The following is a 25,870-nucleotide window of genomic DNA, read 5'->3' as shown; positions in this document are numbered from 1 at the left end:
TAATTGAAGCATCCATCCACCATGATGTCGCGTTCCCCTGTCAGTGATGCTGCTGGTTGAACACTGTCAGTGGAATTCCGTTTTAAAATACCTGTAATCTCCTTTAATGTGACCCACAAAGTTGTCACAATAAAAAAGAATTAGAAATTACGCCAAACTCTTAATGCATTTATTAATTCAAAACAATGTCACACTGTTTAAGTTTAAAATTTTGTGATTATTTATTGCATTCGATATCAGTTCTAAAATCAACAGACATACCTATTGAGAACTCCTTAATCTTTTGATAAAAAAAAAAAAGTTTAAAAAATTGTTAATTTGTATTGGTTGATTTAGTCCTGGGGACCGAGTTGGGTAGGCGTGAACTGAGTTCTGATTGGTTCGTAAGGGGATTTCATAAAGTGGGAGTGCATGTTCACGTCGCAAAAATCGGGGTTACAGTCAAAAGAACCATCCTGGAAATTACTGATATTCATTCTCAAAATTTGTGCAACAACACCGGGAAGATGAATGTAAGTATATATCTATATTTTAATTTCGATAGCTTTTGTGGGAATGGATTAAAACTAACCCAGCTGGATTTCAGCTATTGTTATACTCTTAAAAAAAATAAAATAATAAAAAACAATGAAATATTTATCCTAAGCCGTAAATTTAACTATGATCAGCATGATAATGATCTAGTCAGTGCTGGCGATTCATAGCTGAATTTGATCAATAATTTTCGACCACAGAATTTCCTGTGATCGAGTGCTACTACTGAAAGTTAGTTCATTATCAGCATCAACTTAATCATTTTTATGCATTTACTTCGGCCTACTTGTGCTAGAAATTAAATTTAACTTTAAATAGGCCTTAACAGTATCTAGCTGCTGACAGCCACTGGACATGTCTTTTTGCTGCCATGTAGCAATTTTTGGAATAGACAAGATCACTTAAAAGTTACATGAATGTTAATGTTTCAATGCGAAATAAGTCAGCTGCGGAATCAAAAATAATAATAACAGTAATAATAATAATAAGTAAACAAGCAAACTGATAGGTACGCTGTTCATTAAGTATATGCAAAGAGAAAACAGGTATATTACGGAGCCCGAAAAATTGTTTTCGTCTTGTGAGCGGAAGAAATTAGGCAAACTTTAAAGCTATGGTCATCAACTCTGCTCCTTAAGATATATTAAGATTATTATTTCCATTGTGCAATAAATGACCACTTAAAGTTGTGCACTGTCCCATAATGAAGTGCTTAAAGCACAATATACTTCGTGTCTTATTTAGTTTTAGAGTTATTAGTCCATATATTTATTCCAGTGCACAGTGAATGTAATTAGTAATAATTATACATGGAAATACATCATCTGATAATCCAAGCAGTGTGCATTGTCCCCACAGTTAACTGTTCAAAGAACATTTTACTAGATGTGTGCCTGAATGAATATTGAATGTTGCTGCCTTCATTTTGCACCTTTACAGAGCCAGGTAACCCTATGGCTTTAAACCCCAGAGCATGTTTAGGTTTTGTGATTGTACTCGCCTTTAAACATTGAAAAATATCCATTTAGTTTGTTCTTCTGCCTTCCTCTCTTACTTAAGGGTTATCCTGCACTTTAAATAACACATTAAATTTTGAAACCGCATCATAAAAAGAATCTTGCTTTACCAGGCTATCTTCAAAAAGTTCCTCTTCTTTCTCGCCAAGGGGCAGTATGTGGCTGTGCATAACAGCTACACACCTCATGTCCATACTGTGGTTCTGTGAACAAAATTAATACTGTGTCAATACTGAACCATTATTCATACACAATGGACTGTCAAGTGAGAACACAAGAGGATACATATGCAAGGAACAGTCTTTCTTTATCAGTATCCTCTCACAGCCTTTAGTGGAATCCTCCTCCTCCCTCTATACCTCAATAGCGTGAACCATGAGTTCACGGTACTGCATCTCAGACATAGTATTGAGTCCCACCACTTGCTTCAACCTCCTGGAAGTGCCTTTGGTACAGTCCACTGAGCGCCGGGTTCTGCAGGTCCTGCTCTCTCTCAGTTTGCCACGTCTTTTCTTGTCTTTGCAGATAGGAAGCTGGGCTCTCCTCCTCCTTTGTGTGCTCCAGCTTCATTTCGGCCACACTCAGCCACTGCCAAAGGTAACCATCAAACTGACGTGCATCATTTACAGGTGTCCCTGTCGCCATGGAGCAATCTCGTTTTATGCCTAAGAAGTCTACCATTGACCGTATCCTGCCACTGAGGCTTCTTATTGAGCACGAACACGAATACCTTTGTAGATATTCGTAAAACATTTGACTTAGTTTATCATGCTGCCCTGTGGGATGTTCTAAGACTTTGTGTGATCCCCCCAAAATTGTTGGACATCATGGCTGGTGTCATGATGCGGAGCAGGCGAGCGGGGAAGCGGGCGAGATCAGCCGGACAGACTGGTAAACAGGGTTTATTGGTGATGAAAGGGCAGACAGCCACGAACATCCACTAACAATACCATGACATATCTGGGGAATACTGACTGAGACACGGACTAAATACACAAGACAGGTTGAACGTAACAAGCCACAGGTGATTATAATCGGGAATAAACACTAGGTAACGAGGTGGGCGTGGCACACACGAGGATCGTACGAGCCGGGCGTGACAGCTGGCCTGTACACTGCTACTGTGAGTGCTGTGCAGAGTGGAGGCAGAACCTCTGTGTTCTACCCAGGTGATTCTGGGGTTCTCCAAGGGTGTGTTCTTGCTCCTACTCTGTTCACTGCTTGCATGGGCTGGGTGTTGGGCAGAGTCATGGGGTCCAGTGGCTGTGGGGCATCTTGACAATGCTGTGATCTTCATGGAGTCAATGAAGGCTCTGATCAGGGCTATAGAGAGAATTAGAGTGGAATCTGAGTGTCTGGGCTTGCGAGTCTCCTGGATAAAAACTAAGATCTAGGCCTTTAAAGACCTCTTGGGTACAGCCATCAGCAGTGTGTCTGTGTCTGTCTGCATCGAGAGATTCGCTTACCTCGGCAGTGACATTCATGTCTCTGGTGACGGATTGGGAGAGCATGGGGGGGTCATAAGGTCACTGGAAAGGGGTGTGTGGTGCTCTTAATATATTTGTAAGAGCACGAAGGTCCAAGTCTTTAGAGTCCTATATAGTACCCCTGTTTTACTATATCACTGCGAGACGCTATTCAGTGACTGGAGATGAACACTGTACTCCTTTGATCTTTGGAGAATTCTTGGGTACTGCTGGTGTCGAACGAGCAGTTGCTCAGGGAGTCCTGAATGAGGCACATTACCTGCATTGTGAGGAAGCCTCAGTTACACCACAACGCCCATGTGGCGTGATTCCCTGGGGGTGATCCGGCGCGGAGGATCCTCATTGCTGAGGATCAGGCTGAGGGGACACCCACGTAACACCTGGCTCCGGCAGATAAATCATTTCCGGAGGGTGGGACTGGACCGCGTGTCCACATGGGGGGTTGCCTGCTGGGATCCCAGGGTGCTTCATCATGTGTTGGGTACGACAACACACTGTACCAGTGCATGCTCCCCAACCTAACCTAACCTGACTTGCCACCACGGCCAGGCCACTGCTTCACAGCACCCTCCACATTCTGTCCACCAGAACACCAGCCAGAACCGCCTTTATATCCCCTATCGCCAGGAACAGTCCCATAGTTTTCTCCTCAAATGTTTTTAGCCAATTCCCGGCCCCGTCTGCCAGAATAGAGAGTCTAAGGTAAGGAGCAGACCCTCCAGATCCTGACATGCCCACAGCACATACTGTGTCTGTGATTCATTTACCACTACAGTAGTGGGCACATCAGAGAGCACCTATCAGGGGGCCACAAGGCCCTCCTGCTTCTCACTGTTCTCTGCTCTGCTCTATCCTCTTCCTCTGCTTCTTCCTCACTCTCATTTGCTATTTCTGTCGCTATCTCAAACTTGTCCACCCTTATACAGGACCCTTCATTACAGTCTGAGTCAACACATCCTCCTGTCCTTCTCCTTCTCCCTTGTCTGGACCCTTTTCCTGATATTCTTTCCTGGAATTGACTCCACCCTTCATGTGGAGGGTTAGGGGTGTCCAGCAGTTCCTCTGCTTTACCACCAGATGCTCCTTCTGCAAATTTCTTGCCACTGCCTTTTACCTCACATCCCCACGTCTGGCCTTCACTACTAACTCACTCTCGCATTCCTTCCTCCACTGCTTGCCGCTCACTTCCCTTTACCCATCTAGACAACCTGACATTCCTTTCTTTACCTATCACTCTGCTTTACTTCCCCTTGGAACTCCACCTTTGCTCATTCATCAGAGGTGGCCTTGCCATTAATGGATACTAGGGATGTAATGGTACAATTTTCCCACAATTAAATGTTTTGGTATTTTTTTATATTTAATAAGAAAATAAAAACACATCTCCCTTTTATTGAACAAGGAACTCTTTATTTTTCCGTATTACAACTATTACAACTACAATTATTCCATTCAGAAAAATTGCAGCATGACTAACTAAGCCTAGATTATTTCTCTAGTGTATAAAATTAAGGAGAAGACAAACATTCAAATTAAAAATGCTTCTTAACTTTGATAACCTGTAGGCACTTTGTCTATTTCATTTTAAATGAACACTGTACATAATATGAATTACCTGTCTAAGCATTCTGTGTAAGCATTCTTTCTGAGCTTTGACAACCTCAAAGTGATTTGCCTTCTTTTTTTATATAAACGTTCCACTGTTGTTTTAAGATTTTGTCCTATTGTACAAGTATAATTCGGCCTGCGTCTCCGCAAACTTGTCACATTCTAAGTTAGACCCCTTATTCATCTGTATTACTAATGTACTAATCACCGCTTCATATATTCTCTCGACTTATCTGTCAAATATATTTGCTCTTCTTCCTTCTCAGCACAAATTTTTATACCGTCTCTGGCCAGGACACGACAGAGTTATGTTCTGGTAAACCTATCATAAGGAAAAAATGTATTTTAATACAGTACCCCTACCACAGCAAACATCATAGCCTAGCCTAGCCTACCTTAGAAACAAGCTTAGAACACTTACATTAGCCTACAGTTGGGCAAAATCATTAACACAAAGCCTATATTATAATAAACTGTTGAATATTTCATTTAACATTGAATAATGTACTGAAAGTGAAAATCATTTACGAATCATAAAGCTGAAATATCGTAACATGGATGATCGTGTCCCGGGGAGCGTCTGTATATGGCCGCTTTCTCCACTTACTCATACTATCTCCCTATTAGACTAAACCCTCTCTGGCCCCTTTTCCTCCCAGAGGACTTTTCCTAACAATTCAGTCCGATTCAGCGGATCTTCTTCTCTTAACCCAATATCTGCAGCTTTTACTACACAGGGCCTCTCTGGCCTCTTTCTACTTTAAAAATACTTCTGCTTCACCAAAACAGACAGCCTCTCTCTAGGGCAGTCCCTCTAAATAACCGTTACTACACAGGCTCTCTCTGGCCTCTTTCTACTGCAGTAGAAAGTATCCTTACTTCACCAAAACAAACACAAACAAAAAACCAAAACAGACCCCCCTCTCTATTACGGTATCTCTAAACAACTTATTAATACACAGGCCTCCCAGGTCTCATATCAATGACTTTAGCTTTTGTGGGTCAATAGCGTGGGCCAGTACAAAGCCCAAAAACAAGCTTTTATGGTTACTTTGGTGCGATGGAGCAGCATCCAGAAACTCCTAAAAAGGTTATGTTCCGCTACAAACTACATTGACTTAATGTTGTTTTCCAGTGTTACATTCTCCATGGGTTACACCCTTTTAGTGTTGTCCTAAAAATTACATTCTCAATGTGGCATGTAGTTTTATATTGCATATAATGTTCCATATCATAATATACATATACTACGACCTTATGTGTTTAAGGTTGCTGGTTTGAATCCTGTTTTGTATGTGTGCAGTTTCCTTGTTGTCCCTGTCTCACATGGATTTCCTCAAAATACTCCTTATTTTTGCGTTTCTCCAGCTGACGCTGAAGGACATGCCTGTGATGGCTACGAACCAGCTGAAGATCACTGGGATACCCAAGCTAAACGCCAAGAGGTGAGTCATTTCCCCTCCTACTGCTTTGAGGTTTCAGCCTCTGATTGGCTTCTGCCTTTCCCATACACTGAACCTCACCACCATTCTTGCCCCCCTCCAGGTTCAGCATCAACATCGGCCTCGGGGAGGAAAACATTGCCCTGCAGTTTGATGTCCGCTTTGAATTCCACAATGACCGCAACACCACTGTCTTCTCCTACAAGCAGAATAACAGCACCTGGACCAATGTTGTGAAGGATGAACATTTCCCCTTTGAGCAAGGGGAGGAGTTCAAGGTGAGGCCATCCATCCGTGTTTGTGTACAAAGCTCCATTTCTCCAAGTTATACTGTCATGCGTTCAGAAGAACATTGGACAACAGTGCAATACAGTACAAACAGCAGGCATGTGCAGTGGATAGGCGGTGCCTGAGCACGAAACTATTTTATTGTGAACTCGTGCATAAAGTTAAAAGGAAGTGAGTGGCTCCTATTTAACCGTAGAGCACCTGCCCCTCAAAAAGTCTCTGCACAGTCCTGGCAAACAGCAGTGCAATAAAGATCAAGATGTGCAATATCACAAGGAACAGCATCACATCCTTTGTTTAAATGCTAAATTTGATACCTAAAATGAAATATGTAATCTACGTCTTAAATAAAATAAAATAAAAAAAATACCTTAAAGATAATTTAGTGTAGTGCATCTCACTGCTGTGTAGAACCGTTACTTTTGAGTCCACTTGTCAAGGAAGAAATTAGCTCATTAAATTCTTACAGTTTCATGTTATAGTGGTAAAAAGAATCCATTGTTTTTCCTTTTAATCCACTTTATACATCAGGATGAAAAGTTGGTTTTATCCTGTGGTTCTTTACAAAGAACAATAATAAATGTCAAATTTCAAAAAAGCAGGCTACACAAAACTTTAAAGATAATAGTATAGAAAATTGTAGCTCATTTTCGTAGATATCTAACTGTTCAAGGAAAAACTGCCCTTTTGAATCCTTGCAGCTTTGTGTTACCATTGTGACCTCTAGTGGTTGAAATATAGCATTGCATAATTTTCTGTTCTATCTCCGTGCATGTTCACCTTACCCCAGTGTAAACTACTGCTAGAAACGCCTTGAATACAGCGAACTTTAATTTTGGAAGCCTTTTTCAACATTTCTTATGATGAAAATTACAATTAGTTCCAGGTCTATCCAACAGCAACATACTTTACGCACTGTTACTACACACCGAGTAATTAAGCAGCGATGAACGGGTTTCGTTAATGGTCACGGTTTACTGAAGCAATATTCCAAAATAAAACTCACTTATCGGGAAACTTTGTCTCGCTGCGACTGGCTGGGTTGGATTTCGTGGACGTTACATCTCAAGCACTGGTCTGTTTCTCACTTCGCATGCAAAACACTAAACATAATTCCTTAATTTTTAAGGAGAAAAATTGTAAGACATATTAACATTATAGAAATGTTAAACTAACACTTTTCAAACATTTTCCGATAGAAATAACGTACAAATGATAATATTCTATAATGTTTCATGAAGGCTGCCATGCAAAATATACGCCTTCCTGTTTATAAAATTATACAAAAAGCACCCATCTCTAAAAACATCCAGTTATCAAAATCCAATATCATTGATCATCCACAAAATAAGCTAAAAACCACCCATTCACACCTCGCACTCATGGGACAAAAAGAACGGGAGTGAGGATAATGATGGTAAAAAACATAGGTCAATATCGACAAACGGAAGCTTTATTTTAAATCTATTTCAGTTATATTCTAAGTTATTCAAACTGAGGGAGATGAAATTATATGAAAAACACTTTTTTGTTCGAACGCTGTCCACAAAAGCAGAAATTAAATGTGCACAATACCTAAGCCTAATCGTGCATTCCATTTGCCCTCGGAACTCGGATTCCGAGTTTCGAAGCCGGAAGTGATGACATGCGCGCTCCCGTTTCTCGGAGATTTGAGAAATATCTTGGATAACGCAGAGGATCCCGAGTTCAGAATCGAAGATGGCTGCGCCCTTTATCAACAGAAGGGAAAGTTGTAGTTTTATCCTGTTTAAGCACTACTTCTCATTTCTGGCTCATTAAATCGGTCGCACACACTATACCGTCCAACTTATCTGTGGACGTGTTGCTACGGAGTTTTATACGTGAAGCACCACGCGTAATGTGTTATCAAGTGATATTGCTAACAATGGCTACCAATTAACCGGTCTAGAATTGGATTTCATGATTAGTCGGATTTAAGGTAGTTCGGGCTAATTGTAAGTGAACGAAGATAAAGGCCATTTAAAGGTACCGTAAATCCGACAAATTGTCCGGCTAAGAAAAAAATCTTGCTATTTCCATATGGGTCCATGGTATTGCTACTTCTGTGGCAAATGGAACATATCCGACTCGATTTTCCCGAGTTTTTAGTGGATGTGACGTAATATCGGAATCCGAAAATCGGATTCCGAGGCAAATGGAATGCAGCATAACTACCTAACCAAACAAACAGTAATCCCCACGTTTACGAATAAACAAGAAAGGCAGGCAGCTAACAAGCGAGCAGACGAAGTGACGAAGTGTGTGCTCTTCTGACGGCGAACCGGAAACTGCTCGGAAGGCGAGGGAGGCGGGGCCAGGTCCAGAAGGTGGAGTCGAAGGAGCGGCAGACGAATAGGCGAGTGTGCAGGACATCCTAAGAACCTGCAGGGCATCCTCCTGAACTTACGGCACGTATCTTCCTTACGGCACGTAACAATATAAATTACCACATAATAATTTTTAGCTATTTTGCTGTAAATTTGGTACTAAATTCACAGTGAACCATGTGACTCTAGGAGAGCCATAAGCTTTATCATGAACCCGTTGATAACCAGAACAGCTTAATATATAATGTTACCTTGCTTGTGTAGTAATTTATTGACAAACTTATTAGTGAAATACATAATAACTAGTCTACTAAGCTACCTTCAGTCATAACTATTAAATTATTAACAGTTAATGCTGAGTGTAACAGGGACGTCGCGTCGGCCCTGCTGCAGTCTACCCCTGGTGTTGCTCTGCGTTGTGTGATGTGTAAATATGAGTCACCCCCGGATCTGGTCTTTAATCATCCTTTATTACTTATTTGCTGTGGCAAAATGAGGTGGGATAAGGATGCACATTCACCCCGATGCGAGAAGTTTATGCTCGTCAGAGTACAGGGGGATGTCCTTGACCTTCACATCTGCAGACCTGATGCGAGCATCAGGGCTGGGGTGGACCTTAACGATTCGCCCAGTAGGCCACATGGCCCTAGGTAGCTGAGGGTCCACGATCATTGCCACAGAGTCCTCTGTGACATCGGCTGAGGAGGACTGCCACTTCTGTCTGAGCTGCAACCCCGGTAAGTAGAGTCTGACGAAGTGAGCCCAGAAGTGGTCCGCCAGCACCTGCGCATGCCTCCACCTCCGTTGACTGCGAAGCTCATCCTTGGGATAGACAACTTGTGGCAGAGACCCGTCAGGCCGCCCCATCAGCAGACAGGCAGGGGTCACCAGATCAGGATCGCTGACATCCGATGGAACGTAACCCAGCGGCTTGGAGTTGAGGATCACCTCCACCTCGATGAAGACGGTGCGGAGGACCTCCTCCTGAAGGGGCTGTGTTCCGATGGTGGTACACAAGGCGGTCTAAACAGATCGGATCTCTCGTTCCCACGCACCGCTGAAGTGAGGGGCTGCCGGAGGATTGAAGTGGAAGTGGATCTTGTGGAGGTCCAGGAGCGACTGAAGGTCGGCAGAACGCCTCCTGTAGCTCCTTATCACCTGCTTTGAAGTTAGTCCCTTAGTCTGAGTAGAGCTCGGCAGGGGTCCCTCTACGGGCAATAAACCTCTGCAAAGCCATAAGAAAGGAGTCAGCGTTGATAGAGGTGAGGACGTCCAGATGAACAGCTCTGATTGTGAGACATTTGAATATAATCCCCCACCTCTTTTCTAGGTGCCTTCCCACCTTGATCTCAAATGGCCCGAAGCAATCCACGCCGGCAGAGTGGAAGGCAGGTTTAAAGAGGAGTAAACGGGCTACAGGTAAGTCAGACATTTTAGGCACAGCAGGCCTCGCTTTCCAGCGACGGCATTCAGTACAAGTTCTCTGGAACCGGTGCACTGTCTCCCGGCCTCGCAGGACCCAGTATGACCGCCGGGTCTCTGCAAAGACACGCTCTGGTCCAGGATGCTTCAGGCAACTTTCGAAGTCCTGTATGAGCAGATGGGTCACCGGATGGGAGGGGTCTAGCGCCACTGGGTGCAGGCTGGTGTAATCCAAATCTTCAGATTGGCGGAGACGACCACCGACTCTGATGAGCTCTCCCGTTGCATCGAGTTCTGGCGAGAGGTTATAAAGACGGCTGCTGCATTGGACTGGTTTCCCTACTTTAAGGAGACGGAATTCTTCAGGGAAGCTGCGCTGTTGGGCCCTTCTGAGTAGAACTGTCTCTGCCTGGCAATAGTTTTCCGCACTGGCGCATCCATCCTTTTCAGCTGCCCCATGCAGCTCCTGTGCCATGGCCTGCAGTAGTTCGCTCCAAGTATTATACTGGTTGAACTCTGAATCAGCTTGCCTCTCAACCGTGGCTGTCATGCCACAGAATGTTGACTTGCGAAGCTCAGAGGGGTCTGGAGAATCTCCCAAGGCACCGGTAGGATCTGCCGGCCACTAGTCTGAAGGCAAAAGGAGAAACGGGGGCCCTGACTCCATCGGTTGGGTCTAGCTAGGTCCTGCAGTTTCTTGCCACGAGTAATATCATCTGCAGTGTTCTGAGCAGAGTCAACATACCGCCATGTGTGCTGCTGAGTGAAGTCTTGAATTTCGGCTACATGGGTGCCGATAAAGACTTTTAATCGGCAGGACTCCGATTTCAGCCAGGTCAGCATGGTCGTGGAGTCTGTCCACATTACTGTTTCCTTTATCTCGAGCGTCAGCTCATCTCTGAGAAACTTGGAGAGCTGAGCTCCAGTGAGTGCGCCGCACAGCTCCAACCTGGGCATAGAGTGCAGACGTCTTGGGGCAACCCTGGATCGGGCCATTATGAAAGCCAAGTGTGGTGTGCCGTCACTGCCGACTGTCCTAAGGTATGCCACTGCCCCGTAGGCTAACTCCGACGCATCACAGAACACGTGAAGCCCTCTCTCTCGTACCGCAGCGGTTGCACCCCTAGGTAGGTATGGACGACTGAGGCTGACTTGAGGGAGTAACTGCAGCTCTTCTTCCCAGTCCCTCCACTGCTGGAGGAGATGTGATGGCAACTGGGGGTCATCCCAGCCTCTGTGCTTGTCGCACAGGCATCTCACTAACATCTTCCCTTTGGTGGTGTAGGGCAGGATTAAACCCAAAGTCATACTGGCTGGCGAGCACCTTGTAGATGTTAAGCATTGTGTGCTCATCATAGCGAATAGTGCGGCGTTTATATCCTAGAATGTCAGTGGAGAATTGCTAGCTGAGGCCTAATGTCGACTCAGGACTATCCATGTTATCTTGTGCGAGCCAGAGGTCAGCGTTATTGAACCTAAGCTCTTCGGGAAGGTTTTTTTTTTTTTTTTTTTTTTTTTTCAGTTTTGCTGTAATTTATTTTGGGTAAATTGTTTTGCTTTATACATGTCAAAATATTTATCATAATCATATGTAATTTTTTTTCCTTTACTGTGCAGCCGTAACTCATTCACTGACTAGAGAAGATATGCACATGCAGGACATACAGTACCTTTCAAAAGTTTGAGTACTTCTCATATTGTAGTAAATAATTTTCTATAAATACAAAAAAAGGCATTGCTATATTAAAAACAAATTATAAGATGTCCCAAAGCAATGTTCAAGGAAAGAGAAAATTGTCAGATTCCTGAATATAGCCACAATTTCTTTTGAAAACAGCTAAACAGACACAAGGCATCTCGTTAACAAGTTTCAACAAGGAATCATCCAAAACGTTTTTCTCTGCAGCAATTCTCAAGAAATAAAGGATTTTTAAATTTTTTTTTTTAATCTTCTGTCAAATTCCTTCTTTAAAAGTTCAACAGGATTACAGACAATACTGGGAAGACCAATTCAAATTTCCAAAACTCAGTCCATTTTATCTTTTTTTTAAGGTAATACTGCCAGTTACGTAAAGTCAGGCTTTGTCATCGTACATTACAGTACTGGGAACCAAAACTCACTCAGCCCTCTTGGCAATCCAATGAAAAATGTATGTTAAATTTCCAAAACACAGTCAAGTTAAACAGAAATGTTAATGTACGTTAAATTTTCAAGTCCACAAAAATTTTCTCAAAAACATCTTGTGGAATGAGCGTATTTTGGAAATTAGTTCATTAGTTCATTCACTTCATATTTTATCAGATAGCTTTTGTATAATTTTGAGGTGTGTTTTGGCTTATTATCTTGCTTAATTAATACCAAATCAACTGATACTGAAGGAAAGGCCTGCTTTGAAGTATTCTACGATGGACAAGCTGGATGAGATTGTTGTGGTTTTGGTCACTCAGCAGCAGACCAACCTCAGAGCATGATACTGCCTCTCCAATGTCTGTAAAACACAGACACAGGTATCGTGCTTTGACCCTATCTGTAGGAGTCCATTGCCCACAGCAGGTGCTTATTCCCCGTTTGGCCAGCAGGTGTTGCTGGCCATCCTGTTCTCTCCTCTGTCTTAGTGTAGTGTGTAGTCTGTAGTGTGTTTCCTTACTCCCTGGACTTGGCTCAGTGGGTTGAGTGTGTGGCTCAGGTTGTTAACCCTTTGGTTGTGTGTTTAAGGCTTGCCTAGCCAGCCTCATTTGGTATTTTGTATTTATTGGTTTTTGATTCCCCAGTTTTTATTATTTTCCATTTGTCTTAGGTTCGCCCTGTTTGTATTGTGGTTCCTTGTTACTTAACCTAGTGTGGCATTCTTGGTCTGGGCTTTGTTAGCGTTTCCTCGTCCTATGTTTTTTTTTTTATTATTTTTTTTTATATTCCCTCCTCCACCCCCCCTCTGCGGGGGACTACTTTATCTGTATCTATTTATTTATTAATTAATTTATTTTATTTTTATTATTATTTATTAATTTATTTTTTTATTTTATTTTATATTTTTATTTACTTCCTCAAAAGAAGGAGAGGGAGGGGGGGGGACAAAGGAGAAGGAGGGAAGAGAGAGAGAGGGAGAGAGAGGAATGGAAAGAAAACAGAAAAAAAAAAACAAAAGAGAAAAAAAAACAAAACAAAACAAGAAAAAAACAAAACAGATAATCTGCTTCCATGTCTGTTGAAAAGAGAAAGACAACATACAACATCTGTACTAATCACAACGACCATCAAACGTTAAATGTTGTTGAACAGCACACACAACCAGCCTTACAACCCATGCCCAGAAACAACAGCCGATCAAGACAGTGTGTGTCCGTGAGCATGTGTCCGTGAGCACCTGTGTGTCAGCGCGCTGGTGTTCCTAAGGTTTCTCCATGTAATTGTCTAGTAGTGTGTGTGGGGAGCCACAGCCCCGCCCACCCAGGACATGAAGTCGACACAGAGGAGACCCGGGCCCCAGATATCCAGAGGCCCCCCAGGGCACGGGAACCCCAGGAGAACCACCGCAGGGACAATTGCAGCCCCCACCCAGAAAAGGGCAGAGGAGCACTCCGGAGGGGGGCCATCCGGCAGCCACATCGCAGGAGCCCCAGGGGGCCGTGGCAGCGAGCACGCAGGCCCCGCCAGCGGCCGGCCACACCAGGGCAGACCGGACCCCGGGCCCAGAGATCCAAGGGCCCCCCCACCCCCCAGCCAGGGCCCCGACAGAGCCGGAAGGGCCAGGCCCCGGCAGGCAACCGCCGAGTGTGAGCCAGCACACACCAGAGCATCCAGCCCCGGACATCGAGAACCACCAACGCATCGGCGGCCGGGGGCCTCATCCACCAGCAGGGAGTGTGGCAGGGGGGAATAGAGCCTGAGATGTTATTTCAGGTGGAGTCTAAGACCCAACCTGACACATACGTATAGACAAACAGGCGTACACATACACAAGCATACGTTCCCACCCTCATGCACACATAAACAAATATTCACCCATTCGCCCAACATGAAGACACAGAAATGAACGCCGTACGCACATTCACACTCCCCATATATACTCTATACTCCGAGATCTAGGCACCACCACCCCCAGAGGGGCAATCCGCCACCAGACCTCGGAGATGGATCCCTTTTTTCCTCTGGCATGGGGACAAGAAGACCACCCCGGACCCCACAGCAGCCGAGAAGCCCACCAGCCCAGACCCCGACCGGACGGCCAGCTCCTCCCAGCCCCCGGCCCCAGATGGTGAACAGAGAACGGGGGTGTGAAAAGACCCCATGCTTCCCTCCGCCCGCTCATATGTGGTGTTGGTGCGTGTTGTTCTAAAGTGCTTTAAAACAGGGGAAGGGCATGGTGCTAACCACCCTCTGCCAATCAGCAGCTGGTGTCAGCTCGGCCCCTCCCCAGAACCCTCAATGTCTATGTGCAACTTAAAATTGAGAAGTGGGCACTGGCACCAGAGGTAAGGCTGAATGAACAGACCGCCCTCTGGACGCCATTCCTTGTGCCCACCCCCAAGGCCCTAAATGTATGTGTCATGAGAGAGTAAGTAATGAGAGTGTCTAAGTTGTGATGTGTGATTGAGACACAGGTGGTCACGGGGGGACAGAGGAGGAATACCTCCCCTGCATCCCAGCGACGCACCTGCACCTCAAAGCCCTATATGTGTGTTGGGGTGACAGAGCGGGAGGAGGGAAGCATTTAGGGATGGGGAGGAAAGGATCGGGGGGGGCAAAGTACCCCCCCTCTGGAGCCAGCCCCCCCGCTGACCCCCATAAGCACTCCCGTTCCCCGAAATCCACCCAGGGCGGGAGAGCCGAGGCCCATCCAATCCGGGGGCCCAGAGCAGCGGCACCACCGGGCACCACAGAGCCCGGGGCAGCCAACCAGACCCCACCACAGAGGGAAAAACTACACCCACCCCACCATTCAGTCAACTCCCAGACTACATAAGACAACAGACACCCAGGTTGGGTCCATTCTCCTACTCTATTGGATTCCCCCCCACCCCCGCAGAGTGGATACCCCTAAGGCAGGGACCACCTGCGGACAGATGGTAACAACCTCCCCACCAGCTAAAGAGGCCCCCAGCCCCTCCAATGCGCCGAAGGTCCCCGCGCCGGGGCCGGGCCCCAGTGCACGCGCCAGCCCACACCCCGGCGACCCACCCACCAGTACCCAAGCCCCCCCAGCCCAGCCGGAACCCCAGCCCGGAGGTAGAGCGCCCCCAGAACCCCAAGCCCGCCCCGGACCCACCCAGGAGCAGCACGGCCGCCAGGCTGGTACCCTACGTCCGCCGGCACAGGCTACCCCAGCAGCGCTGCATGCAGCCGCCAGAAAGACGCCACCCAAGAGCCACCAAAGCCCCATCCAGGCCAGGACCGCAGTCCCAGCGCCGAACACCCCCAGAAACCCCCCCCCCCCAGGGAACCCCCAGACACCCCAATCCCATAGGCCCCCCCCACACCAACAACAAAGACCGAAGCGGGACAAACCTGCGACCCCCCACCGCCACTAGGTGATGGAGCTGATCAAAGGAGGCCAGAGAGATTGGTCTAATGTGGCGGCAGAAGCTGTATCAAGACTAATATGGTCCAGCAAACTCTCTCTATATTGGTTGATATTAAGGTTATTTTTATTTTTCCAGTTCATGAGGACAGTCTTCTTAGCAATGCATAAAGCGGTGAAAGCCATGTGGGTTGTGTTAATCTCGGTAGTGACACCATCTAAGTCACCCAACAAGCAGACTGAAGGAGAGGCTGGAATGGTACATTTCAGACACTTTGATAAGTCCTCACAAATCCTGCGCCAAAACATCTGAACAGGTGGACAGAACCAAAGAGCATGGATGTAATTGTCAGGTGTATCCCCTTGACAGTGTGAGCAGTTGTTAGAAGATGTAAAACCCATCCTGAACATCCGATGCCCTGTATAGTGCACTCTATGCAGGATTTTGTATTGTATTAATTGTAAATTGGGACTTCTAATCAGTTCAAAGGTTTTTAAGCATGTCTTAGACCAGAAATTGTGGTTCCAGCTGATTGATAAATCTGCCTCCCATTTTGCAACAGGAAGGGATATTGAATCATCCATTTTGTAAAGTGTCCTGTATATTTTAGACAGTAATTTGGGGGTTTTGAGATTAAGGAATTCTGCCACCCTTGGTGGTATTTGTAATTTGATTTGATTAGACTTGAATTTCCTTTTTACTATAGATTTAACTTGTTGATATTCTAAAAATCTATTCTTGTTAATCCCATGTCTTTTAACTAATAAGTCAAAGGGGATAAAGTCTATTTCTTCGAATATATGTTCCAAGTATTTAATACCTTTACAACTCCAATCCGGGAAATTTATCATATTATTGTTTAGTAGTATGTCAGGGTTGTTCCAGATGGGAGTACGTTTGCATGGGATTAATGAAGACTCAGTCATTTTAAGAAACTCCCACCATGCTGTCAGAGAAGAGCTGATACTGATGCTTTTGAAGCATTCATGTCGTTTAATGTTTGAGCTAATGAATGGTAGATCCGAAATGTCTATGTTATTGCATAGAGCCTGTTCTACGTCTAGCCAAGGTTCATCTAAGAGGGTATGTTTTAGCCATCCTGAGATGTTTTGAAGCCTGTTGGCTAAGAAGTAGTGGTGAAAGTTAGGCAGATCTAGTCCTCCTTTGTCCTTGGTCCTTTGCAGCGTTTTTAAGCTAATACGCAGTGGTTTATCTTTCCAAAGGAATTTAGAAATGGCGGAGTCCAGAGATCTAAACCAGTCAGGTGATGGTTTACTTGGAATCATTGCAAATAAATAATTAATTCTTGGTAACACCATCATTTTTATTGATGCAACCCTTCCCATGAGTGATATGGGCAGGGACTTCCATCTAACCAGGTCATCCTCTACCTTCTTTAAAAGTGGGATGTGGTTTAATTTAGTTAAGTCTGCCAGCCTAGGTGAAACATTAATACCTAAATATTTAATATCCCCAGATTGCAGTGGAGTGGAGGAAGAGTTCTGAAAGGAGCAGTTAATTGGAAGAACTGTAGATTTTAACCAGTTTATTGAATAATCTGAGACTCTTGAGAAAGAGTTTATTAATGTAATTACCTCAGAGAGAGTGGTTTGTGAATGCTGGAGAAAAAGTAACACATCATCCGCATAAAGACTGACCTTATGTTCCACATTCTTGCATTTGATGCCTTTAATCACTATAGCCTGTCTATAGGTGACTGATAACCTCGGGTACATTGCTGGCCCACTGACGAAGCACGAAGCCAGCTGAGGACAGGAGGGCTCTTAACCTGTTCACAAGGTCTCTCGCTGCGGTGGGGGTTGGAAAGCTCTGTAGACAATTATCCACATAGAAGCATCTCTCGACAGAATTCCTCACCTCCTCTCCTGGCTGGCTGTTCTCTTTTGCGAGGCGCTGCAAGGCAAACACAGCACAACACAGGCTACAAGTGGTACCGAAGGGCAGTACCTGCCATTCGTACACCGCAGGGGGATCGTGTTGCTGCAGTTCACGCCACACGAAGCGCAGGAGAGATCGGTCTTCGGGGAGCAGATGAACTTGGTGGAACATGCCCTTTATGTCTCCACTCACAGCCACCTCATGCTCACGGAATCTGAGAAGGACTCCCAGTAGCGACGCTCCAGGATCTCGATGAGAGAGGCTGGGTATGGTAGGACGGGGACCACGATAGGCTGAATCTACACTGCTGCTCTGATATGATGGCCTGGAGTACTCTGGTGTCTGCCTTGAGGCGTACAGTAGACCCTGAGGGTGTGGTGGACGTCCCGCTGGCTGAGGATAGAAAGCAGGAGGATTCCGAGGCATGGCACAGGACGCTGAGGGGAACTTTGTTGGAGGTAGGGGCAAGCTGGACCATGCAGGGCGCTGTAGAGGTGTAACGGGAGGGCCCTGGATGTAACTAGGGTAGGCAGGCTCGAAAGGTGTACTAACTAGGGGAGCTGACAGCGACTGGCCTGATGACGACTAATCCTGCTGGGTCGCTAGAGTCTCCCTTTTCATTACCTGCAGCTCACTCATCAATCTGTCAAGGTGTTCAATCACGTTGGTTACTTTGGGTTGATGCTTCTTCGCCTCTGCGCACCCGCGGCGGCAGCAGTGACCGTCCTCCATCATCATCCTCATCTACCGTGTCTGCGTTGAGGCCATGTGCCTTGTGTACTGGCTGGAAGTTGCGTGCAGTGTTTACCGGCTGTAACATCTCTGCACGGGCCGTTCTCAGTGACAAGCCTGCTGACAAGCACTGCTGAGACTGCTGCAACAGGATTCTCTCAGGCTCAACTTCATCTAACGCTGCTGGGGGGATTGAGGCTTCAACAGGTGTGTGACTCAGGGCCTGACGAGGGGTACGGTAATGGTGTGACTTCTCCGATTCCCTCTCACGTTCATGCCAGTGAGCACCAAGGCCCCTATAATCTACATCAAAGTCTCCATAATGGAGTGGAGGGCGCATGTAGCATCGGGGGCATGCACCAAGGGCTTCAACATCTTCAGTGTCCATCTCGATTGAGCGCGATGTACATCCGGCTCGAAGAACCATTCATGTGGGTGAGATAGCGGTGGGTAGATAATATAGGCTGAAGGACTGTAAGGGCTGTCCGTATTTTACCACCACACACAATCAGGAGTGTTGGCCAGAACACTACTTGAGGCCAAGATGATGGAGCGCAGTGCATGCAGGAAGTAACACAGCGACGAGACCAGAGGATGATGTATAACTGGGTTGTATTGGTTGTACGTGCGCGAGTGTGTGGTCCTACAGCAGAGGAAATAAATACAAATCCATTCAGTGATGCAAATAAACTGAAATTACACAATACACATATTAATCACGCTGCACACGAGCTAATCAGCTAACATGAGCTCCGACAGGTAATGCTACATGCTATGCACAACAGAAGTTACAACCCCACATTAACTAAATGATCCGTTATTTATGAACGAACACTTCTAGTACAAACCTAACATGACTTAAAGTGCTAGAAGATCAACTTACATTGCTCGTTTACGCACACAGGCACGGACCAACACAAGTGGCTCATTAACCCTTCTCTGGTGGTGAGATGGCAGGCGAAAAATATGCCACTCGTTCCCGTTGCGCCAAGCGGTCGCACTGATGACGTCATCACCGCGCGACAACCATTTCAGAATAAACGCGCCTCAGTAGAATAAAGGGGGAACTACTGTATACTGTCATACAACATAACAGATTAACAGAAAGGTAAACGTCCATAGTCTTTTCTACACTGTTACCTAATGCCGCTGGGGTATACGGACCATGCTGTATATTATTATTCATTCATCTTTGTTCGTTTCTCTTATCCAGCACATGGAGCCTGGAGCCTGTCCCAGCAAGTGGATCACAAGGGACCTGAAACACTGATCAAGAAGAAGAGTGTCTTCAGGTCTGATGAAAAGAAGGAGGTTGAGAAGGTGAATTGGGATGAGGACCATCACTGACTACAGGCAGGCAGGATACATTGCGTTTGATGAGAGCAAAGACAGGGCTGAAGATGTGAATCTGTTGCACATTGGCTCTCACTGGCCGGTACCCCCTTCCGTCCCCCAACACTGCCAGTCACAGCCTGCCAGCTGGGATGGGGGCGGGGCTACACAAACCTGAGATCCCGCCCAGTTGCTGCCCACAAAAAAAACCAACAAATGGTCCACAAATACGTGTTCATATGATATGGAAACCAAGTCTTTCTAGCTGAAATTTCTGATGATGCTAACAAAAAATAAACAAACCAAGAAGAGAAATTATGAGCATTGCAAGGTAGAGGCCCTCCTGTCAGAGGTATAGAAACATGAAAAAATGCTACATTTGGGGGCCTAAGCACAGGTATAGCAAACAAGAAAAAGTACAGTGGTACCTCAGTTCTCGAACTTAATCCGTTCCAGACTCCAGATCGAATCCTAAAAAAATTTTCCCATAAGGAATAATGGAAAACCAATTAATTGGTTCCCGGCACCCCAAAATGACACCTAAAAATGTTTTTTTTTTCTCTAGCATTTAAACACAAAATGAACAGGATAAAACAAGAAGAGCATTTTTTTCTTCATGGCTTCCAAAACGATAAAGATCTTATCCCAACATTACCCCTGTCCTGCCCCGATCGTCCGCTCCTTCCGTGTGCCACGCCCCCTCGTTAACCTCATGTGGGATCCCCATGTGATCAGCTGTTTCTGGTTGTTGTCATTAGTCCTCTGTATTAAGTCCGCGTTTCAGTTTGTTTCCCCAGTCCGGTCATTGGGTGCGTTCGACTTGCTTACAGCACTGGCTTATAGCAACGCATTCTGATCCTGATGCAATGCATTACGGTTAGATGCATTGCGACCTCTCACCCGGCTGCACAAACTGGAACCGCCTCCGTGACGACACACCTTTGCCCTTATTAGCTGAAGAGTTTATGGTGCGTTCGTTTTTCTCTCGGAACTCGGAAATTCCAAGTTGAGTGACATCACGTCCGACAATCTCCCGTTCGAGCTACCACACAGATTTTTCCGAGAGACAAACAAGAAACATGAACTAGTCAAACGACATTAAAAGCTTTATAAAATATTTTTAGTACATTCATAGCAATATTCTTTTTTCGAATGGCAAACAAACTACAAACAAACCAAGTCGCCATGTTGAAATTACGTCACAGGGGCAACTCGGACAACAAAATCTTGTCCGACTTCAAAGTCATAAAAGAGCCGTGTTTCCGACGGGAAGTGACGTTTTTTGTGACGTTTGGTGACGTTTTCATCCGAGTTCCGACTTGGAGAGAAATAATCGAACGCACCATTAGTTACACGCATGACGTTTGTATCCCAGGCAGTTCCGATGCGTAATCTGCTATTTCTCCCAAATATCACGTAAGGCAGTGAGAACTGGTTTTCAGTTAATTTACCTGGTAAAATAAAGTTTAAATAAATGACATAAATGATCTAATAGTACAAGTAAGTTAGTGGTTTATTTATTATTAGTTACTGTAATGTTGTGCTGCTTTATTTGGTTAATCGTCCAGTCTGTGAAGAAGGCATTCAAGTAAGAATTGCATTGTAGTATGACTCATTTCCTGGCGCGTACAATTTATATTAGGTCAGCGTTCACGGTTCGACTTCTGATATTCAGATCGAGTTCTAGGTCAAACTGGTTTATTCGACTTTCAAGAAATTCGAGTTCTAGTGAGTTTGAGAACCGAGGTACCACTGTATGTTGAATGGCAGCATACTGAGGTTAAGTCCATCAGCTTTACCGAGTGCAAGGTACCAAAAAAGAAGTGGTTAGATCTGAAGATAGACGTGAAAAACAACTTGCTTCTCACAGGCCCACTGTGAATGCAACTGTTGGCAGCGAATCCATATGTTTGCCCTCAGTGTTTGACATATATTTGTCACCTTTAATAAGGGATGTTGTGCTAGAGCATTCGGACGATACTGATTATGGTTATTATTGTTAACAAAAACTCTCAGGAAAACAAAAAATGTTAGCAAAAAAATATTCTTCTTAGAAATAAAAATAGAAAATCAAAAATGAAACTAAATCTGTTATGTCCAATACAATACAAACTAAATATACAAAGAATTAAATTACGGAAGAAAAATATTGTTCTTCTGTTTTTAGTTCATGAAAGAGATCCTGATACAATCTATATTCCGCTGCAGATTATGAATGCTTTGAAGGTGGCGATGTGTTTTTTAAGTTAAGGCTGCACTCAAGGTCTAACCCAGGTAACAGGGAATGTGCCCAGAGCATTCACTAACATCTCCATTAGGGTCCAACAACGTTCTGCTGCAACATTATACAACTGACGTTCCTTCAACTTCAGAAATGTTCTCAGAACATAAACTTGTTAATACAAACAAACTTGAGAAACTTAACATGGAACTTTGATAGCACTTTTGCCAAAGTATCACAATCTCAGTAGAGAACATTTTTATTGTAACGTTAATGGAATGTTATTGTCACATCAGGACACAGGAAACGGGTGACGATCCATACAGCAGCCGTCAGGCACGAATGGGGACTTTATTCTTAACACTCATTGAACCAGAAACAAAGGACCACATGGGGTCAAAACAAAGGCAGGTAGGGTGGTTAAACAAGAAGGAACAAGGGCTGATCTAAATACAGGGAAACTCTAGGGAAAACAGCAAAGGAGATCACTGACAAGGAAGACCAGTGAACCACAAGCAGAAACTAACACACAGCACTTACAGCTAATGCTTATCGATCCAGTACTTTAACAGTAGTCTTATCTGTACTTTTTATTTAAGAAACAAAAAGAAAGGAATTAACAACACAATTAACATTGCTTTATTTTCTTATACGTACTGTATATAAATTAACAGTCTTGAGTTGCAAACTGCAACAACATTGTTTTCAACAAGTCACTGTTATAGATTATAATGTGATTATTGAAATGCAAAATACATTTTTACAGTATAAGAAGCAGCAATGTTTTGAACAATTCACCATTATAGGCTAATTTTGTGGTGATGGAAATGTAAAACAAATGTAATAAACAATGTGCCCTTTTAATTGAAAAAGTGAATGCTTTTTCTTTGACAGTAAATTTACTGTGTTTTACCTATTTGTCCAAAGTTTGTCTAAATCACTAAAACCGTGATTTGAAACTGAAACTGTGAATTTCAGAAGGACATATGACATTCTGACCATTTCAGACTGAATATATGAACGCAACCATAACAAACAGCTGGCTAATGGTTACTATTTATCATTAATCCATATTTGTATAATTTAGTTAACTGTGTGTGTGGGTAATTTATTTCTAGTTTACTGGGGGTTTTTTTCAAACTCTCTACATAGTTATTGTTTTTGTGCAGTTTGTATTTATTTAGTGTATTGCACTGCTGATGGGGAACCTATAGACCAAAGACCTTCACTCACTAGTTTACTCATTGTAGTTATGTAACACTAAAAGTGATTGATTAGATTTGATTAGATGCTCTTTCCTTTCTTCAAAAGTGCCAAATCCCATCAGGTGTGTGCATATTGTAATCAGGGACTGGGAGAATCAATAACCCAGGTCCATTTTGGCTATAAAAATGTTATTTTGTTGCAGGAAAGTAGTGAGGGGCTTGGAAGGGAATGTTAAGGCAAGAAAACAAAATGCTTCCATTAGTGAACTTGGTCAGGAAATACACAGTGGCAGCAGTGGGCGTGTCCCCACAGGTACGAGACTGGAGACACAAAGACACATCATTACGGTGAGGGAGCAGTAAGGGACCTGAGGAAATTAAAGGGGGTATTGGGAGAAATGTGGCCGTCCTTAAAGAAGGTCATTAAAAGATACAACGTTGCTGTTTTCCTAAGCAACACGTCATGTCCGCAGTGCCACAGGTCTGTTAGCTGAATAGGGATGTAAGTCCAGGTCTTCTTCTTGCACATCATGTTGGTTGGGGACTGGAAGGTCGTTTTCACTGAGCCATGTAGTGAAGCAGAGCAGAAGATACTAAGATGCTGCAAACCTGGGTTGAGTTGTACAGCAGCCTCCTACCTGACGCGTCCAAACTGTGTCACCTGCATTTGAGGCATCCTGTGGTGGTGCCATAACTGATCTCGCTGTTACTTGTGCCTGATTATGGTGCCTCTCCTTTGTGCTCCGGGGTGATGGAACTGGGTTAGAGGCCAGTGTCTGAGGGGACTGCCACTGTCCCTTGCAGAAGTGAAGCACTGATAAACGTTGCATAGAATGGTTATGACTTATGAGAAAGGACCATAAAAAAAATGTGTTCAGCTGTTTTGCAGACAAGCCAGCCGTCATGTACAGCCCTATCTGCAAGTCTTTTGCCGACGCTGCTATCTCAGTCTGAAAGAGTCGTGAGAATGAGGAAGTCATCTGTGATACTGAAACTGACGACTGTAGTAGCTCGATGGCCTGGGTCAACTCACGACTCTTTGCTTTTCACTTTCACCAATATGGGACCCACAATAATACCAGACTACACAGTGCCAAGAGTTTCTCCCTTTAAATAGGCTGAATGGCTGATAAAATATTGACGACACCTATGATACTAATTAAAGTTAAACAATTAGTTTGAAACATGACTATGATGCAATGATTTATGGTCTTTTTTAGGGGTACCAACAAATCTGTCCAGGCTGTTTTAGCATATCTTAGTAAAATAGACAATAAATCATTTCTTTTCACAATTTTATTGGTTTACTCTATCACATACTAAAGGCATGTAGGTATACATGACGTAATTACTTTTATTAATTACTTTCTTCTATGCTGCTGTGAGCTGGGGCAGTGTGAGGGTGGGGGATGCCAACAGACTCAACAAGCTGATCAGGAAGGCTGGGTCAGTGCTGGGGCAGGAGCTGGATGCTATCGACAGTATAGCGGAGAGAAGGATGCCGTCCAGACTTGGGTAGATCGTAGGGAATGGCCCTCACCTCCTTCACTGTGTTTTACTGGACACCAGAGCACATCCAGCAACAGACTGCGTAACTTAAAGTGTTGAACGCCCCAGGAAGCCATTCCATCTGACGGCCATCACAGTGTACAACCATTAAACCTCTCAGGGTGCATGTGCAGTATTACACATTTTTATTAATAAAGGTTTATTTATCTTTTTGTGCAGTTTTTACCTGTGAAACTTGTATTAGTATTGTATTTATTTTCATATTCACCCACTAATTTATTGCCATCTTCATAGGTTATACTCAGGCCTGGAATGTTGTTATTTTAAGGGCGGGGGCCACTTGGCATTTTTTGAGGCAATAATATTTTGAATGCCACTAAGGCCACATATAAGGGCATCAAGACCATCGAGGTGAGGTGAGGTGAGGTATGGTATGGTATGGTATGGTGAGGTGAGGTGAGGTATGGTGAGGTATGGTATGGTGAGGTATGGTATGGTATGGTGAGGTATGGTATGGTGTGGTATGGTATGGTGAGGTGAGGTGAGGTATGGTATGGTATGGTGAGGTATGGTGAGGTATGGTATGGTGTGGTATGGTATGGTGAGGTGAGGTATGGTATGGTATGGTGAGGTATGGTATGGTGAGGTATGGTATGGTATGGTGAGGTGAGGTATGGTATGGTGAGGTATGGTATGGTATGGTGAGGTATGGTATGGTATGGTATGGTATGGTGAGGTATGGTATGGTGAGGTGAGGTATGGTATGGTGTGGTGAGGTATGGTATGGTATGGTGAGGTATGGTATGGTGAGGTATGGTATGGTATGGTGAGGTATGGTATGGTGAGGTGAGGTATGGTGTGGTATGGTGAGGTGAGGTGAGGTATGGTGAGGTGAGGTATGGTATGGTATGGTGAGGTATGGTATGGTATGGTGAGGTGAGGTATGGTATGGTATGGTGAGGTATGGTATGGTATGGTATGGTGAGGTGAGGTGATGTGAGGTGAGGCAAGGTAAGGTAAGGTAAGGTATGGTATGGTGAGGTGAGGTTTACTTTATTGTCCCCAAGGGGCCCTAAACCACTACATTACATGACATACAATACATTCACCAAGTTTAAAAATATGTATATTTATATTTAATATTTCATATCACTGGCTAGATGCATTAATAATTTATTAATAGAACATCTAATACTTATAGAGCACGAAAACCACAATTTTCATCCAAGTAATTTAATCTTTAATTTCCCAGGTCCATGATATCATGGATGCAACTTACAAACGGTAACATTGTTGGTGCAGCTTTC

At 44.4% G+C, this 25,870-nt stretch overlaps 1 protein-coding gene across 2 annotated transcripts; it reads left to right on the top strand.

Moving 5' to 3' along the window:
• Positions 1-414: 414 nt before the first annotated feature.
• Positions 415-22,702, top strand: LOC111840514 (beta-galactoside-binding lectin-like). Of its 2 annotated transcripts, none has more exons than XM_072711975.1 (6): positions 415-512; positions 2,076-2,147; positions 6,014-6,090; positions 6,191-6,365; positions 10,054-10,142; positions 19,510-22,702. In XM_072711975.1, the coding sequence occupies exons 1-5, from the start codon at positions 507-509 to the stop codon at positions 10,129-10,131; spliced, it is 408 nt and encodes a 135-aa protein (XP_072568076.1). In that variant the 5' UTR covers positions 415-506; the 3' UTR covers positions 10,132-10,142; positions 19,510-22,702. The 2 variants fall into 2 exon arrangements, with proteins under 2 accessions (XP_072568076.1, XP_072568077.1); XM_072711976.1 differs by lacking the exon at positions 19,510-22,702 and adding an exon at positions 10,240-10,345.
• The last annotated feature ends 3,168 nt before the right edge of the window (positions 22,703-25,870 follow it).

This window comes from Paramormyrops kingsleyae, chromosome 5 (genome assembly GCF_048594095.1).
Source record: "Paramormyrops kingsleyae isolate MSU_618 chromosome 5, PKINGS_0.4, whole genome shotgun sequence".
NCBI classification, from domain to species: Eukaryota; Metazoa; Chordata; class Actinopteri; order Osteoglossiformes; family Mormyridae; genus Paramormyrops; species Paramormyrops kingsleyae.
This window is presented reverse-complemented; position numbering and strand designations above follow the sequence as displayed.